General features: G+C 53.2%; 2 protein-coding genes across 4 annotated transcripts in view; one reads left to right on the top strand and one right to left on the bottom strand.

Annotated features, from left to right (window-relative positions):
- Positions 1–3,120, bottom strand: part of SLC25A25 (solute carrier family 25 member 25) — a 34,439-nt gene extending 31,319 nt beyond the window's left edge. Inside the window, exon 1 of one of the 2 annotated variants that reach the window (XM_047699850.1) lies at positions 2,743–3,120. In XM_047699850.1, the coding sequence (XP_047555806.1) occupies positions 2,743–2,997 (255 nt within the window). In that variant the 5' untranslated portion in view covers positions 2,998–3,120. The remainder of the gene's footprint in view (positions 1–2,742) is intronic. The other variant, XM_047699851.1, reaches the window with a different exon arrangement.
- A 488-nt stretch (positions 3,121–3,608) lies between these two features.
- NAIF1 (nuclear apoptosis inducing factor 1) lies at positions 3,609–8,661 on the top strand. 2 transcript variants are annotated; one of them, XR_007122262.1, is made up of 3 exons: positions 3,609–4,672; positions 6,332–8,006; positions 8,128–8,661. XR_007122262.1 is itself a non-coding variant. In XM_047699856.1 (2 exons), exons 1-2 carry the CDS (start codon positions 4,162–4,164, stop codon positions 6,802–6,804), a joined length of 984 nt encoding a protein of 327 aa, XP_047555812.1. In that variant the 5' UTR covers positions 3,609–4,161; the 3' UTR covers positions 6,805–8,661. The 2 variants fall into 2 exon arrangements, 1 of the variants encoding a protein (XP_047555812.1); XM_047699856.1 differs by having other exon boundaries at positions 6,332–8,661.
- The last annotated feature ends 7,175 nt before the right edge of the window (positions 8,662–15,836 follow it).

Raw genomic sequence — 15,836 nt, 5'->3', positions numbered from 1 at the left:
GGTTTCTCTGCCCATTTCCATTTTAAGTAATTTTTCCTCAACTGTCCCAATTTCTTCCGAAATAAAGGCAGGTGCCCAAAACAGCTGGTTCATGTCTAAAGAAAACTTGATTTGACCTGTTGTAGGCTGGCCAGAGGCTTTGTGTGGTCACATGGCCTGGGTTCCCACCACCCACTGAGAAGCACTCACAGTGGGAGGCTGCGCAAACCCTGGCATCTCAGACTGGTCCTCTGGGTCTCACAAAACAGCTACCAAAGTTTGATGTTGCGTTTTTCAATGCCTAGTCCCACGGCGGATGACCCATTTCAAACCAAAGGGCCCCCACATTCCCTTTTGGCTTTGCTAGTTCTGCTCAACTCCAGCACTGCTTTTTCTGTGTGTAGCTCATACTGACAGAATTTCAACAGGAAGTGGTACGGGGGGTTCATGAGGGGGGGTGTCTTCCTGTGGCCCAATTATTTACAAAAAGGCAAGTTCTCTAATACTTCAACCATTTGCCACAAGGGTTAACTTGTGTATAAATGAATACAGTGGATCATCCCCAATTTCTCTCAAGCTGCACAATAATTTAACTTATTTAAAAGCTGAGTTGTAGAAACAGAATCCACACGAAAGCCACACACCAAAAGAATGATGAAGAATTGGTTCATATCACAGAACTGAGATCAGTCACAGAGTGGAGAACTTTAGAGCCAATGTGACAATGTGACCCCAAGGGGCAAAGCTCCCTTTGGTTTAATTTAAAAAAACTTCCTTTTAATGCTGGAAAGAAAAATGATCCGCCCTTACAGATTTACTGCCCAAAAAAAAAAAAAAAAAAAAAAAGGATTAGCATCAGTATTAGATGTATCATGAATCACAGTTGAGGCACAAAGCATGCATAAATATTGACTAACACCTGCAGCCAGATGCCCTTGACATGCCTGGCAATATGTCAGGTGGTGGGTTCACAGACGCAGAAAAGTTCACCTAGGCTCACACTTCCCCAAGCCCCGACAGCACAGACCCTCTGAGTTTAGCCATTCTACCTTTTCAGGCAACTTATTCATCAGATACGTATGGAAAAATATCTAGGGGTGCCTGAGTGGCTCAGATAGTTAAGTGTCTGCCTTCCACTCAGGTCACATCTCTGGGTCTTGGGATCGAGCCCTGCGTTGGGCTCCCCGCTCAGTGGGGAGTCTGCTTCTCCTTCTTTCTCTCCCCTCTGTTCATGCTCTCTCTCAAATGAATAAATAAAATCTTAAAAAAAAAAAAAATCTAGCTTACAACACTGTTTTGTGTAAAATGCAGGAGAAAAAACTTGTCTCTAAGCCTCTTGGACTTGGCCAAAGATTCTATCTTACATAGTGTTCCTCTCTGTCTTCTAGGCTGGTCCCAAGTAAGTTAAATACTTTAGATGTTGATCAAATATACTGTGGGCAGGAGTTAAGAACACCGGAGATACACCCACCTGACCAACAAATGAGTTCAAATTCACTGGTGTTTGATCAGATTCTTTTCATACTAGACTATGAGAGATTCTCTGTTGTATGCACAAATGAACCAAACAAAACACAGAAGAGGAAACAGGTCACGAGGTCAACTATTTGGAACTTCTAGCCCTGGCTGGAAATCAGGTTAGGCCACAATAAACGAAATATCTGGGAAGGGTACCTGTGGCTACCAAGCCAGGCTGGAGAAACACCAGGAGAGACAGAAGGGGAAGGGATGAGCCTCTGCTTGAGATTCTTATAAAGAAAGGACAGCACTGGGGGGCCTGGGTAGTTCAGTAGGCTAAAGCCTCTGCCTTTGGTTCAGGTCCTAATCCCAGGGTCCTAGGATCGAGCCCCGCCTCGGGCTCTCTGCTCAGCAGGGAGCCTGCTTCCTACTTTCTCTCTGCCTGCCTCTGCCTACTGTGATCTCTGTCAAATAAATAAATAAAATCTTTTAAAAAAAGAAAGAAAGAAAGAAAGAAAGAAAGGACAGCACTTCCCTTTCTAGCAGGCCTAGATGGCCATTCTCTGTCTCCCCATCCCTCCTGGCCAAACCCCATCCCAGGACAGGAGTAACAATATCCCTTTCTAGGCGTGTAATACTTCCACGTTTAGGAAGAATTCCCCTGCTTTGGATTCTTTCACTTTAGATCACGATCCCATCTTCTGGATAAGCCTGTCGGTGGGGATGAGCCTAAACCAGGAGAACTGTCAGTCCTCAGCCACCTCCTCACAGATCTGCCTGAAACCCCAGTTCCCATTTTTTCTACTCCCACATGCTTGTGAGAGCAACCAGATCAGGGCCCACGGCTGGCATGGAAACGAGAAGGGAAGGGAGCGGTGTCGCCAGAGGATGGATGATATAGTCAATGCGGGGGCACTAAGCTTAGCTTCTTGAGGTCAGGAGGTGAGAAAAGGCGACTGCCGAGACTTGGCCTTCTACTTTGGGGAAAGCCTGAGCAAAAAAGCTATTCGTCCATCAGATAGCCCCAGAGAGCGCCCACCTGTGCCTAGGAAGAGTCTTTTCCCCCAGATCAAGCGCCCACAGAGGTCAAAAAGCAGCTCCACTCCCACCAGGGTATATACATGGGGTGTTCCTCCCAGCCCAAGGGGCCGTCCACCACACCTGCCACGCTTCAGGGGCTGCTCAAGAAGCCGGGTCGTTCACACCTTTTACCAAGCAGCCCAGACCTGTCACCCCGACCGCCCGGAGGGGCTGGGGCGCGAAGGGGCCCCCTCCCAGCTCGCGCGGACGGTGCGCGCCGCCTACCCGGAGCTCGCCCTCGGTGCGGTGCAGTCCCAGGCGCCGCAGCCCCACGGCCAAGTCGTTGACACACAGGCCGCCGTCGCGGTTGACGTCGAGAGTCTGGAACAGGCTCCACAGGCGCAGCCGGTGGTCCGGGCCCCCGCAGACGGCGCCGCCGCACGGGTCCACGGACGCCGGCGACGAGGCGGACGACGAGGCGGCGGAGGCGGCGTCCGGCGGCGGGGAGGCCACGCAGCGGCACAACACACTGCTCACCATCGGGCGCGAGGCAGGGGCGCCGGGCGCGGAGCGGGGGCGGCTGGCCGGCGGGGAGAACGCGGAAGACACGCGGGAGTCCCCAGACGGCTAGCGCGGGCTGCTAGAAGCCGGCAAGCTGGCGGGAGGGGCCGCTTCCGGGAGCCCCGCCCCGCCGCCCGCCGCCTCGTTGGCCACGCCCCCAGGCGGGACGAGGGCCAATCACAGGCCCTGACGGCCACTCGGCCGGGGCGGAGCCTCCTGGAGGACCGCCCACGCCGCCCCGAACAGCCTGGATCAATGGGGAAGGCGGATCAATCCCTGCTCAGCCTGCAGCCGATTCAAACTGAAGGAGGCGGGGATTGGCTGAGCAGGCCGGCGGAAGGCCCCGTGTCCAATCTCCATTGAGAAACGCTGTTTGGATTCAGGCAATCGTAAGGATGGGAGGAGCGGTCGTGTACAGAAACCTCGTAGTCTCCGGTGGGAAATAGGGTTTGTGTGAGGAGCAACCGTGAGCTGCGGCTGCGAAGCAGAGTTTGCTTCCGTGAGTGGAATTAAAAATTGGCCAATGGCTCAAGGCCGAAAGCACTCAGGTATCCTCGGGAGGCCGGGTTTTGGTACTCTAACTCCCTAAACCACCAATAAAATAGCTGAATTTAACGGCGTGATAGTCGTAATGCTGACGATTGAAGGACAGAACGATTTTCCAATGGAAGTGAATAAAGGCAAGTGGGCGGAGCGCTCTGTAGCGACAGACACACTTTTAGACCAATGACGAGGCCAATTCCAGTAAGTAGGCGTGCTCTTCAGTTGAAAGACAGATCAAAAGAACCAGTGATCGAAGTGACGTTTGAGCCCCGCCCAACCAGGAGGGCGGGTTCCTCCGGGGAAGCTCTGGGAGGCGGGAAGAGGGGAAGTGGGCGGATCTCCGCACACCCCGGCGGAAGAGGCAGATTCAGGAAGCCATTACGCAGCTGGCTGGCAGCGGCCGGGCCGGTCGGGGCTGGGCCCTACGCACTTTGCGTAGCGAGGGGGGTTACCAAAGGCCTGGTGCTTGGCCTGGGACTAGCCCGGCCTATCCCCTGTAGGGGAGGGGTGGATGAGGGGAGAGGCTGGGGAGGAAGAGAGGGGGAATTGGGGCGTTTGAGGGGATTATAATTTCTTTAAAAAGGGGGGTGGGAAGAGGCCATGGCCGTCCCAGCCAAGAAGAGGAAGATGAACTTCTCTGAGCGAGAGGTGGAGATCATCGTGGAGGAGCTGGAACTGAAGAAGCACCTGCTGGTGAACCACTTCAATGCCGGGGTCCCTCTGGCTGCCAAGAGTGCAGCCTGGCACGGCATCTTGAGAAGGGTCAACGCTGTGGCCACCTGCCGCAGGGAGTTGCCTGAGGTCAAGAAGAAGTGGTCTGACCTCAAGACCGAGGTCCGTCGCAAGGTTGCCCAGGTCCGGGCAGCGGTGGAGGGTGGTGAGGCCCCAGGGCCCACTGAGGAGGATGGAGCCGGTGGGCCTGGGACAGGTGGTGGCAGTGGTGGCGGTGGCCCAGCCGTAGCCCCCGTCCTGCTCACCCCCATGCAGCAGCGCATCTGCAACCTGCTGGGCGAGGCCACCATCATCAGCTTGCCCACTACCACAGAGATTCACCCGGTGGCCCTCGGACCCACAGCCACTGCAGCTGCAGCCACGGTCACCCTGACACAGAGTGAGTGACCTCTCCCACCCAGTCTGTCGTGCATAAATGGGAAGGGCCAGCCACGAGCTGGGGCGGCCTGGGGAAGGTTGGCTGCCAGGGGTCAAAGGTCAGATGGGCGTCTTGGAAGACCGCGAGGCCTTCCGAGAGATCCCTGGACAGAAGCAAAGCTGTTCTCTTTGAGATTTCCTCAGCACGCAGGTCTGGGCTTCTGCTGAGCTGGATTGCTCTCAACTGTTTTGCTGCCATTCGTGTCCATGACTGACGGAACGATGTAGTCCTTGAAGACAGGGACCTGTCTGTGTCCCCACAGGACTTACCGCAGGGCCTGGCACATAGTAGGCGGTCAGGACATACTTGTCGAATGACTAGACAGATGGGAATATTAATACCCAAGTAAGACATCGAATCTGGACAAAGACATTCTGGGTTTTTAGTGCGGGGAACATTCATCAGGCCCTGCCCAGAAACCTCATGGTTCCTTGTGTTCATCTAGTCCTTCCTCCTCAGACCCTGTGCTCGGCACTGGGATTACCAAGGTGTTCGAAATAGGACAGATAAGACACACACACACGAATAATTGGACTGTCAGGAGACTCTAAGGGCTCAGGAGAGGAAGGGGCTTCCTGGCTGGGGTGGGGACTCAGAGCCGATGTTGGCACTGAAGGGTAGAGAAAACTGACCTTTCCCACAACCACGGAGGCCCAAACAGCCCACCCAGAATTCCTTCAAAGCTTCTCAGTTATGAATGACAATGGTTTGGTTGGCCTTTTTAGTTCAGATAAGGGTTTGTACCAGTGACTGTTAACTGCTCCTTTGTGCTGGGCTGTGACCCACATCGGTCAGTGATTCTCAGTGGGGCTTGGGAGAATTGGGTGTATGAGTGAGTGCCGTCCCCCTGCGTTCGTATTTTCTAAGGATATCCAGGTGGGAAAGAGGATCAAACACTGGTCTAAATTACTTGCTGTTCTAGAACAGGAAGGACCTGTGACCTGTAGGTATGAAGCAGGGGAGGCATTTATTGGTCCCTTACACAACTGCTGTCTCACTCCCGCCTCCTTTTCTGTTTGGGTGTAAAAGGAGGGAGATAGGACTAGTGTGGCTACCATCAGTTCCGGGAGAGTCCCACCCAAGATGGCTGCGTGCCAGCCCTGCAGGGAGCGTGTGGCCCTGCCTTGATTAGCTGGAAGCATCCCACTGGGGTGGTTACTAGCAAGTGGGACTCTGGTGTTCCGGAGACCTGGGTTTGCTTCCTGGACCTGCTGAATAAACTGACCTTAGTTAGGCAAGTCACTGTGTGTTTTTGAGTCTGTTTTCTCATCTCCAAATATGAACATGACGGTACCTGCCTCTTGGTGACATTGTGAGGAGTTAACGAGTGCAAAGGGCTTAGCACAGTGCCTGACACACGGTGGGTGCTCTCAATTTTTTGCTAGTATTGTTATTAGCAGCTTTGCTTTTGCCAGATCTGGGGCCGGCCCTTTGGTTACGAAGCAGATTCTAAATGCTTTAGGCTCTAGATTTATATGAGGAAGGCTATAAAGCTGGAGGAGACCAGAATTTCCCCGGAACAGGGCTTAATGGCCTCCTCTCTCCCTGCCCCGGCCCCCAGGTGGCCAGCTTCGTTCATTCTAGAAGGTGACCTGCCACTGCCTCTGCTCTTCCCCACAGTCCCCACGGAGACCACCTATCACACGCTCGAGGAGGGAGTGGTAGAGTACTGCACAGCGGAGGCCCCCCCACCGCTGCCAGCCGAGGCCCCCGTGGAGATGATGGCCCAGCACGCTGACACCTCGGTCAAACCCCAAGCGCTCAAGAGCCGCATCGCCCTCAACTCGGCCAAGCTGATCCAGGAGCAGCGGGTCACCAACCTGCACGTGAAGGAGATTGCCCAGCACCTGGAGCAGCAGAATGACCTGCTGCAGATGATCCGCCGCTCCCAGGAGGTGCAGGCCTGCGCCCAGGAGCGCCAGGCCCAGGCCATGGAGGGCACCCAGGCGGCGCTGAGCGTCCTCATCCAGGTCCTCCGGCCCATGATCAAAGATTTCCGCCGCTACCTGCAGAGCAACACGCCCAACCCCACGCCCCCCTCGGAGCCTGGACAGGTGGCTCAGAACGGGCAGCCTGACAGCATCATCCAGTGAGGGCAGGGGCTGCGACGACCTTCTGCTGTGACTGGATGACACCTCTGTGGTCTTGGAAGTGGGTTCTGTGACTGGCCTTAGGCCACGTGGCCAGCCCTCTCTTTGATGGACCGTTAGGGGTCTGCTGTTTCTGAGAAGTGAAGGAGATTGAGAAGAACTTGTTGGGCTCCCGGGACCCAAACTGTTCTTACCCCCGCCCCCCACCCCTTGAGCTGCCTGGCGAAGAGCCTGACGGTTGGCTAGGTGGGGGTTGGGCACCGGTGATTCTACACATGGTGTCACGCGCCAGGGCTTGTGACATGAGCCACTCTGTCTAGAATGCCTGGAAGGGAGGTTCTCACTGGGAGCTGTCTCACAGCTGGGGATGGGGGGGGGCTCCTGTGCTGAAAGGCTCCCCCACCCCACAGTGTCATCAATGTGATGATGTCCATGGAGCGGGTAGTGGCCCAGTACCTTCTTCCTGCCTTGGGAGGCAGAGTGACTGGGCCTGAGCAGGAAGCTCCACCCCTTTTCTCCTTCCCACTGTGCCTCCGTTCTCAGGGGACTCTAGTCCATCTGTGCTCTCTCCATCCCCCGCACCTCTCTGGGCCTAGCAGGGGGGCCCTCGCTGTCCCCCCCGGCTGGCTCTGCAGCCGCACCCAGGATGCGGCCCACTGGGCTCAGGGATGCTGGGTGTGCTGGGGACAGCCTGGCCCCCATCCGGTCTTCCACTGCGTCCTGGGGCAGCCTGACAGCTTTTGACTCAGGACGAGCATTAGGCTCTGGGTGCTGTGAATCTGAGAGAAAACAGACCAGCGTGGAACACTGTTGCTCCCCTGCAGTGGGTCTGAGGTGACCACGTGGCTTCTTCCAGAAGGCTTGCTTCAGGCCAGATGTATTTGTTCTGTACGCCTACCCTTCCTGGGAAGGGGTGGCAGCTCTGGCCACACCCGTCCTCTTCTCTCTACTGACTGCACGATTCTGACATTCAGCGTGGGGGAAAAAGAAAAAAAAGTGGGGGGGAAAGGCATCACACCCCGGACCTGCCCTCACATTATTCGGCACTTCGTGTTCTTGGGAGACCCCCACTGACTGGCTAGGTGCGTCTCAAGGCCTGCTTGGGCCCGAATGTTTGAGGTGGGAGAGCCGAAGCTGACCTAAGAAGTGGGACCTTGACTTCTGTGCTCGGGGAAGAGCAGACTGACCTTGGAATGCCGAAGGAGGTAGCGTGCCCTGTTCTGTCTTGACGCTCTCTCCCCTTCTGGAGGGAGTTTACCCAGGTGGCATTTGTCCGGTTCATTTTCCGAATCGCCCTGGATCACTCAGACCCTTGCATTTTCCCAGATCATTCCCCAGGACTGCCATCTTACTGCCGGTGCCTTGGCTGCACGTGACCAGTGGTGACAGTTCGAGGCTCCAGATCTCAGCTGAACGATCAAGGTGCTGCCCTTCTGGGCATCGTGGCTCACTCCACTGTTGCCGTTGCGGGAAGATGCCCCCAAAGATGGTTGGGAAGTGACTGTCGTATGGCCAGCCTCTCTGTGGAGGACAAGTGTCGCGTCAGCTAGGGAGCAATGGAGAGGAATCCGGCCGGTAAGGAGGTGGGTGATGGAAGGAAAGCTCCCCAGTGGGGCTGGAAAGCAGGATCCTCTGGCAACCCGGGCTCCCTCTCTCCATGGAGCCTGATGCCCCCGGCAGGGAAGCTCTGGGGCCTTCCTGAGGCTTTGCCGCTCGGTTTGGCTTTTCTCTGGGGTTGGCATTCTGAGCCACTATTGCATCGGTTCCAATTGGGTATAAAGAGGAGGCCTGGATCTCTCAAACTCACCACTTCTTTCAGGTCATAATTTTAAATTAAAACTATATCACTTTTTTTACACATATCTGTGTCTGCGTCTTTGTCTTTACTGGTTATGTATAAAAGAGATCTGGGCCGGCAGAGACCAGGGGCTGGCACACAATGGCCCACAGGCCAATTTTAGCACATGTGCTGCCGAAGCGAGCACGGCCCATGGGTCAAAACCAGCCCCCACCTGTCTTTGTAAATAAAGTTTTATTGGAACAGTCACACCCCTTCATTTACTTAAAGTCTGTGGCTGTTTTTGTGCTACAGTAGCAAAGTTAAGTAACTGTGGCAGAGACCTCTGGGCCACAAAACCAAACTCTGGCCCTTTACAGAAAAGCCTGTCTATCCCTGGTTTGGAGTAATGTTTCAGACTCTGGATGAAAATTACCTCCGGGCTGTTTGGTAAATATATCCCAAACCCAATCACCTAAAAATCTAGAAGAGACTCCTGGAGGGAGAGCTCTAAGAATCTGCTTTGTAAACAAGCTCTCTGGGTGATTCTGATATTTCCTGAGGGTTACGAACTTTGACTTAAGAGCCTGGAAGACTTAAACTCAGCTGGAATCATGGATCATGGAAGCATACGGATCATGGAAGCATACAGATCGTGCCCCATTGAGGGCTGGCTCCCAGGAGCTGCTTCTGATGGTTGAGGAGTCCTGCCCAGCAAAGAGTCTCACGTAAGATTGGCCTTCATTCTGGAGGGATCCTAACCTTCCGGGACATAGTTAGGACTCTCTCTCATAGTTAGTAATAATAAAAGCTGAAAACTATCAAGCTCCTGCTCTGACTGGGCCTTATAAGCATTACCTCATTTACTCCTTGCAACAGCCCCGTGAATTAGGCAATAATGCTATTCTCGGTTTGCAGGTGAGGATATTGAGGATCCGAGAGGTTAAACAACTTGCTTAAAACCACACAGCTACCTTATTCTCTGGGGTGGCCCATGCTCTTAGCTCCCGTTTTTTTTTTTTTTTAAGATTTCATTTATTTATTTGACAGAGAGCACAGCATGGGGAGCAGCAGGCAGAGGGAAAGGGAGAAGCAGGCTTTCGGCTGAGCGTGAACCTGATGTAGGGCTCGATCCCAGGACCCTGGGATCTTGACCTCAGCTGAAGGCAGATGCCCAACCGACTGAGCCACCCAGATGCCCCTTAACTCCTGTTCTTAACAATGCTGAGCTTGCTACCAGTCAGATGTGAAACCACCTAGTGATCATTTGAATCTGGCCTTGAGTTTCTGGGTCGAATGAGGAGGCCCAGGAAGCACGTGAAATGGAAATAATGACCTCCAACTCTCCTTAGGCTTTGGACATTCCTATTAAGAGGGAAAAGGGTGGCTTCACAGAACTGAACTCCCTTCTCCCTGTTGGTGCTACTGGAGAGCTGTCACTTACATTGGGATGCCTTTTTGGGAGTTCTTCTTAAAATGTGGGATCTTGGGGCTCCTGAGTGGCTCAGTGGGTTAAAGCCTCTGCCTTCGGCTCAGGTCATGATCCCAGGGTCCTAGGATCGAGCCCCGCATCGGGCTCTCTGCTCAGCAGAGAGCCTGCTTCCCTCTCTCTCTCTCTCTCTCACTGCCTCTCTGCCTACTTGTGATCTCTGTCAAATAAATAAATAAAAAATCTTAAAAAAAAAAAAGTGGGATCTTACATAAAGGAGATCCTCCAAGCCAGGGCACGTAGTGAAGCCTTTTACATTTTAAACCACTTTGATGGAAATCTTTCACAAAGGGATCCTTTTGTTTCTTACTCTATATAGAGTTGGCTGAGAAGGATGGAGAGGCCAGGAAAGGCTCTGGGCTCAGGCAGGTTTGGGCTTGAGCTGGGTTCCATCATTTATACACTGTGTCTCAACTTTGCTGGACCTCAGTTTTCTCAATTCTAAAGCAGGGGTGAAAGGGGCACCTGGCTGATTTGGTCGCTGGAGCTTGTGACTCTTGATCTTGGGGTTGTGTGTTCAAGCCCCACTTTGGGGGTAGAGATTCCTTAAAAATGAGAAATTTTTTCTTTTTTTAAGATTTACTTATTTTAGAGAGATGGAGAGAGAGCAAGGGGGGGAAGAGCAGAGGGAGAGAGAATTGCAGGGTGACTCCCTGTCGAGTGCAGGGCCCGATGCATGGGGCTCGATCTCATGTCAGATGCCCAACCAACTGAGCCACCCAGGAACCGCCCCCCGAAATGAAATTTAAAAAAATTAAAAAAAAATATTTTATTTATTTATTTGACAGACAGATCACAAGTAGGCAGAGAGGCAGGCAGAGAGAGAGAGAGGAGGAAGCAGGCTCCCTGCGGAGCAGAGAGCCTGATGTGGGACTCGATCCCAGGACCCTGAGATCAGGACCTGAGCCGAAGGCAGAGGCTTAACCCACTGAGCCACCCAGGTGCCCGAAATTTTTTTTTAAGTAAAAATGGGGATGATAACTAACAGCCCATACTTGCTAGGGGTGTCACAAGGTGTTAATCAGTGGAAATAGCTACCGTTTATTGAGTACCGACTATGAGCAGCACTGATGTACGAACTCATTTTATGAAATCGTGTCCATAACACTTAGCATGTGCCGACGACATCCCATGTTCACATGTGCTCAACAGACACTGGCTGTCGTCATTATGACAGTGTCTTGATCCTCCAAAGGGGTAACTAACTAGTGAGTGGTCTCTTGAGATCACAACGGGAGCTTTGTCGAAAGTGGTCAGAGCCTAAAACGACAGTCACCTGTCTGAGCAGGGCCCTTTCCAGCCCCCCATGCACCAGGGTAGGCTCTCCCCTGCTGTGCACCGCCTCAGCAACTCACACCGTTCCCCTAACTCTTGTGGACTTGCTTGCTTTCCAACAGATCCCTTCACTGGGAGCCATGTGGTTTCTGTAGTCTTGTCCCCTGTGTTCCTGGCTCTAGCCCAGTTCTGAGAGTGACCCCCACCCCACGCCCCAGATGCCCAAGCTGGAAGTCCCAGTGACATCCTTGTTTCTTCCCACAGCCTCACCCCTGTATCCTCCAGGTGTTAAGAATCCCGATATCCCTCAAATCCATCCACCTTTCTCTCACCTGCATTACCCACAGCAGCCCCCCTCTCCCTGCAAGGCGGCCTCGCTGCCTCTAGGTCCTTCCAAGGAGGGTCTTTGAAAGCAAATGTAACCAGACCACTCCCTGTTCTATCTTTTCAGTGACTTCCCTCAACTCTCGGGCTGGTATAAGCTCCTGAATGTGACCTACAGGGGACCTTCCATGGCCTGATGCTACTTCATTCCAGCCACGGTGAAAGTTTACTTCCTTATCATTTGATTATATCTCAATAAACTGCAAGGAAAAAAAAGTTGACTTCCTTAAAAACATCAGGCTCAAGGCATCTGGGTGGCTTGGTCGGTTAAGTGTCTGGCTCTTGGTTTTGGCTTAGGTCATAACCTCAGGGTGCTGGGATGGAGCCCTGAGGTGGCCGGCTGTGCGCTCTGTATGGAGTCTACTTATCTCCCTCTCCCTCTGCCCCTCCCCCTGCTCATGTGGGTGCGCATGCACTTTCTTTCTCCTAATAAATCTTTTTTTTTTTAAGATTTTATTTATTTATTTGACAGAGATCACAAGGAGGCAGAGAGGCAGGCAGAGAAGAAGTGAAGCAGGCTCCCTGCTGAGCAGAGAGCCTGATGCGGGGCTCAATCCCAGGACCCTGGGATCATGACCTGAGCCGAAGGCAGAGACTTTAACCCACAGAGCCACCCAGGTGCCCCTCTCCTAAATGAATCTTAAAAAGAAAAAAAATCGGGGATGCCTGGGTGGCTCAGTCAGTTAAGCCTCTGCTTTCTGCTCAGGTCATGATCTTGGGGTCCTGGGATCGAGCCCCACAGCAGGGAGCCTGCTACTCCTGCTGCCTGAGGCTCTCCCTGCTTATACTCCTTCAAATCAATCAATCAATCAATCAATCAGTAAGGCTCTTTCTACCCTCTGAACCTTTACATTTGCTGTTCCTCTTACTCAGAACAATCTTCCTCCTCATCACTTTCCTTAACTTCTACTCATCCTTCAGATTTAGTGTGGGCATCACCTCCTCCAGGCAGTCATCTGGGGTCACACGGCGAGCTTCCCTTCTCGCTTGTCTATCACACCATATTCCAACAGCATGTTTAAATGTCTGGGTCCTGCCTTTGGAGAGTGTCTCAACCTCACCACGATTATTTTTTTGGACGGGATCATTCCTCTGGATGGCGGGGTTAGGGGGCTGGCCTACATGCTGGAGGATGTTTGCGGCTTCCTGGGCTGTGCATGCTAGATGCCAGGGTCACATCTCAGCCAGTGGTGATGATCGGAACTGTGCCCAGACATTGCAGAATGCCCCCCACCCCTTAAGAACCACTGTCCTATAGCCACAACACCAGTCTTATTCGTAGTTACTTTTCAAGCACATGGCACAGACCCCCCAGTGGGTATTTGATAACCCTTTTTTAAAAAATTTTATTTATTTTATTTGACAGACCAAGATCACAAGTAGGCAGAGAGGCAGGCAGAGAGAGAGAGAGAGGAGGAAGCAGGCTCCCTGCCGAGCAGAGAGCCCGATGCGGGGCTCAATCCCAGGACCCTGGGATCATGATCCGAGCCGAAGGCAGAGGCTTTAACCCACTGAACCACCCAGGCACCCCTGATAACCCTTTTCATTGTAGTGTAATATGTTTTGCATTTCCCTCATTGAACAGATAAAGACACTGAAGCAAGACTCACCTGATGGTATATAATTTGTCAGTGGCAGAGCTGGGAGATCACCCCAGACCTCCCTGTCTACACAGGCTTCTCTTTGTGAGTCAACGTTCCGTGAGCACGTGAGCGTGAATCAGCCTTCCAGAGCTGTGGCCTGGACCCAGGACTGGGGACAGGTACATCAGGAGCTCCGCCCAAGAGGCCCTGCCTCACCTGAGGGCTGTGACCTTGGGCGGGTCGCATCACCCCACTTGGTGGTGAGGCTTCCTCTCCAGCAAAGCCCTTGCCTGTGGGAGGTAACGAGACGATTCAGTGAGGAGAATGAAGTGGATGAATCAGGGAGGGCAGTGCCTGGTGACAGGGAGGCCCCAGGGCTCCACACAGGGCCTGGCTTACAGCGGGGTAAAGGATATAAAGGAATGAGAAGGCAGGAAGGGGCCCACCTGAGGACCCCTTGCTACACGTTCTCCAAGATTCTGCTAATCCTGAGCTCTTGAACTCCTGCCTAGAGCCACTCAGAAGAGAGTCCCTCCGCTCAGATAAGCTGTCCCCGGCCTGCAGAAGGTTGGCTGGCTGGAGGCTGAACTCAGCTTCAGGCAAGCCTGACAGTCAGGAATGCAGGCCCATCCTGCCAGAGATTTCCTTTTTACAAAACCAGCCAGAAATCTGGGCTTTCATGTGAAATCTCCCAGTTTAAACATATTGACGACTAAATATTTGTAAACCCTGTACAAGCCAAACAAAACACACCTGTGGGCTAGAGTCAGCCCACGAAATCAGCCTGTGAGCTCTGCACTTAACCCTTTAGGGGCCAGCTTGTACCCTGTGGGAGGAGCCAGAGGAAGGCAGCTGGAGGCAGAGGTTGGTAAGCAGGAGGCCTAGGTCCCAGGTCCCTGTTTCTCTCGTGCCTCAGTCTCCCCATCACATGATGGGGTTGCCAGTCCTAGGGGAATGGTCCCCGGTGTGAACACCCCTCCTTTGCCCAGGCCGGGCCTGACTCACTGGGAGGGTCTGGGTTGGGCTCTTTGCTTTGCTGGAAGCTGAGTCAGTCTTGATTTGTGGTGATGATATGCAGACACCACCCACCTGTCAAGAACCAAGCTCAGGGGTGCTTGGGGGCTCATTTGGTTAAGCATCTGCCTTTGGCTCAGGTCATGATCCCTGGGTCCTGGGATAGAGCCCCACATCGGCTCCTTGCTCAGCAGGGAGCCTGCTTCTCCCTCTGCCAGCTGCTCCCCCTACTTGTGCTCTTTCTCTCCCTGTCAAATAAATAAATAAAATCTTAAAAAAAAAAAAATAAAAGAAAAAAGAAAAAGAAAAGGAACCAAGCACAAATGGGTACTGGCCATTGCAGGGAACGGCCGCCGAGGGTGAGGCTGGCAGAAACAGTTTCCAGGCAGGCCTCCAAGAGGGTCCTGTCCGGATGGGAAGTTGGGCCAAGAGACATCCACGATCTCTTCTGGCTGGTTTTAGTGCCTGCTCAGCATCCAGGGCTCCTCCTGGCTGGGGCACTCCAGTCTGGTTCTGATGAACCAATCCTCTTCCACTCTGAGTTTGGGCAATATGAGCCCAGTTCTGGCTCCAGCCGTAAAGCTTGCGGTCAGGGTCCGGTCCCCGAGAGCAATGCGTCCCTCTGCCACAGTGATTGGGTAAGGGTGTGCACGTGACCCAACTGGGCCTATGAGAGTCTGCCCTGGGGAGGAGACAGCCTACCTATGAATGAAACCAATCCCAGAGAGGGTAAGCAGCCGATGGAGAAGGATTTCAGCTGGGGCTTCAGTACTTTGATCCAGTGGTTCCTGAAACTGCATCTACCTTCCAGGCTCCAGGCACAGTATAAGCAAATCTCCAGTTTTGCTTCTGTCGTTCGTCAAGAGCAGCTAAGAGCCCTTTGGGGGTCCCACCCTAAGGGTCTGTGATTCGGATTCTAGGTCAAAATACCTTCAGAGCTTCCGCCTAGACTAGCTGTTTCTCAAGTTCTGACCCGAGGACCTTCATTCATTCATTCGCTGTTAATGCACATTTCTGAGCCCCCATCCTGACCAACTGAAACAGATCTTGAGGTGTCAGCCAGGAGTGGGGCGGGTGAGGTGTCTTAACAAGCTCCCAGGTGGTTCTGATTAAGTCTCCAGTTTGAGAACACCGGCCTACCCCTGCTCTTCGTTTCTGCTCTCCTCCCGCCCCGGCTGAACCACACGATCCCACTGTGGTCCAAACTGAGCCAATCAGCTTGCATTCCCCTAAATTTGGAATTGCGACTTAGGGACCCAATCAGTCTTTGTGGCTGTTTGAGCCTCGCTCCACCTCCCGCTCCAGGATCTAGAAATGGGTGCTCAGCAGAGGGAGAGGAAGGAGGGAAGGAGCAAGAAGAGTCTAGGTGGAGAGTCTGACCTAAGTTACCAATGTTTCGTACTGTTCCTCATCCTGATCTCGGCTCAGTGAGTCCCCCTTGCCCATTGCCTGCGGTGCCCCTGTGTTTTTATAGCCCCTCCGACTTTATGGGTAACTAACTCGGGTGAAGTCT

Source organism: Lutra lutra, chromosome 13 (genome assembly GCF_902655055.1).
Source record: "Lutra lutra chromosome 13, mLutLut1.2, whole genome shotgun sequence".
NCBI classification, from domain to species: Eukaryota; Metazoa; Chordata; class Mammalia; order Carnivora; family Mustelidae; genus Lutra; species Lutra lutra.
This window is presented reverse-complemented; position numbering and strand designations above follow the sequence as displayed.

Bases quoted from the DNA above. Each gene is read 5' to 3' on its own strand.
- NAIF1 (XM_047699856.1), top strand. From the start codon at position 4,162: ATGGCCGTCCCAGCCAAGAAGAGGAAGATGAACTTCTCTGAGCGAGAG. The intron at 4,673-6,331 runs GTGAGTGACCTC...TCTTCCCCACAG, and splicing joins CACGGTCACCCTGACACAGA to TCCCCACGGAGACCACCTAT.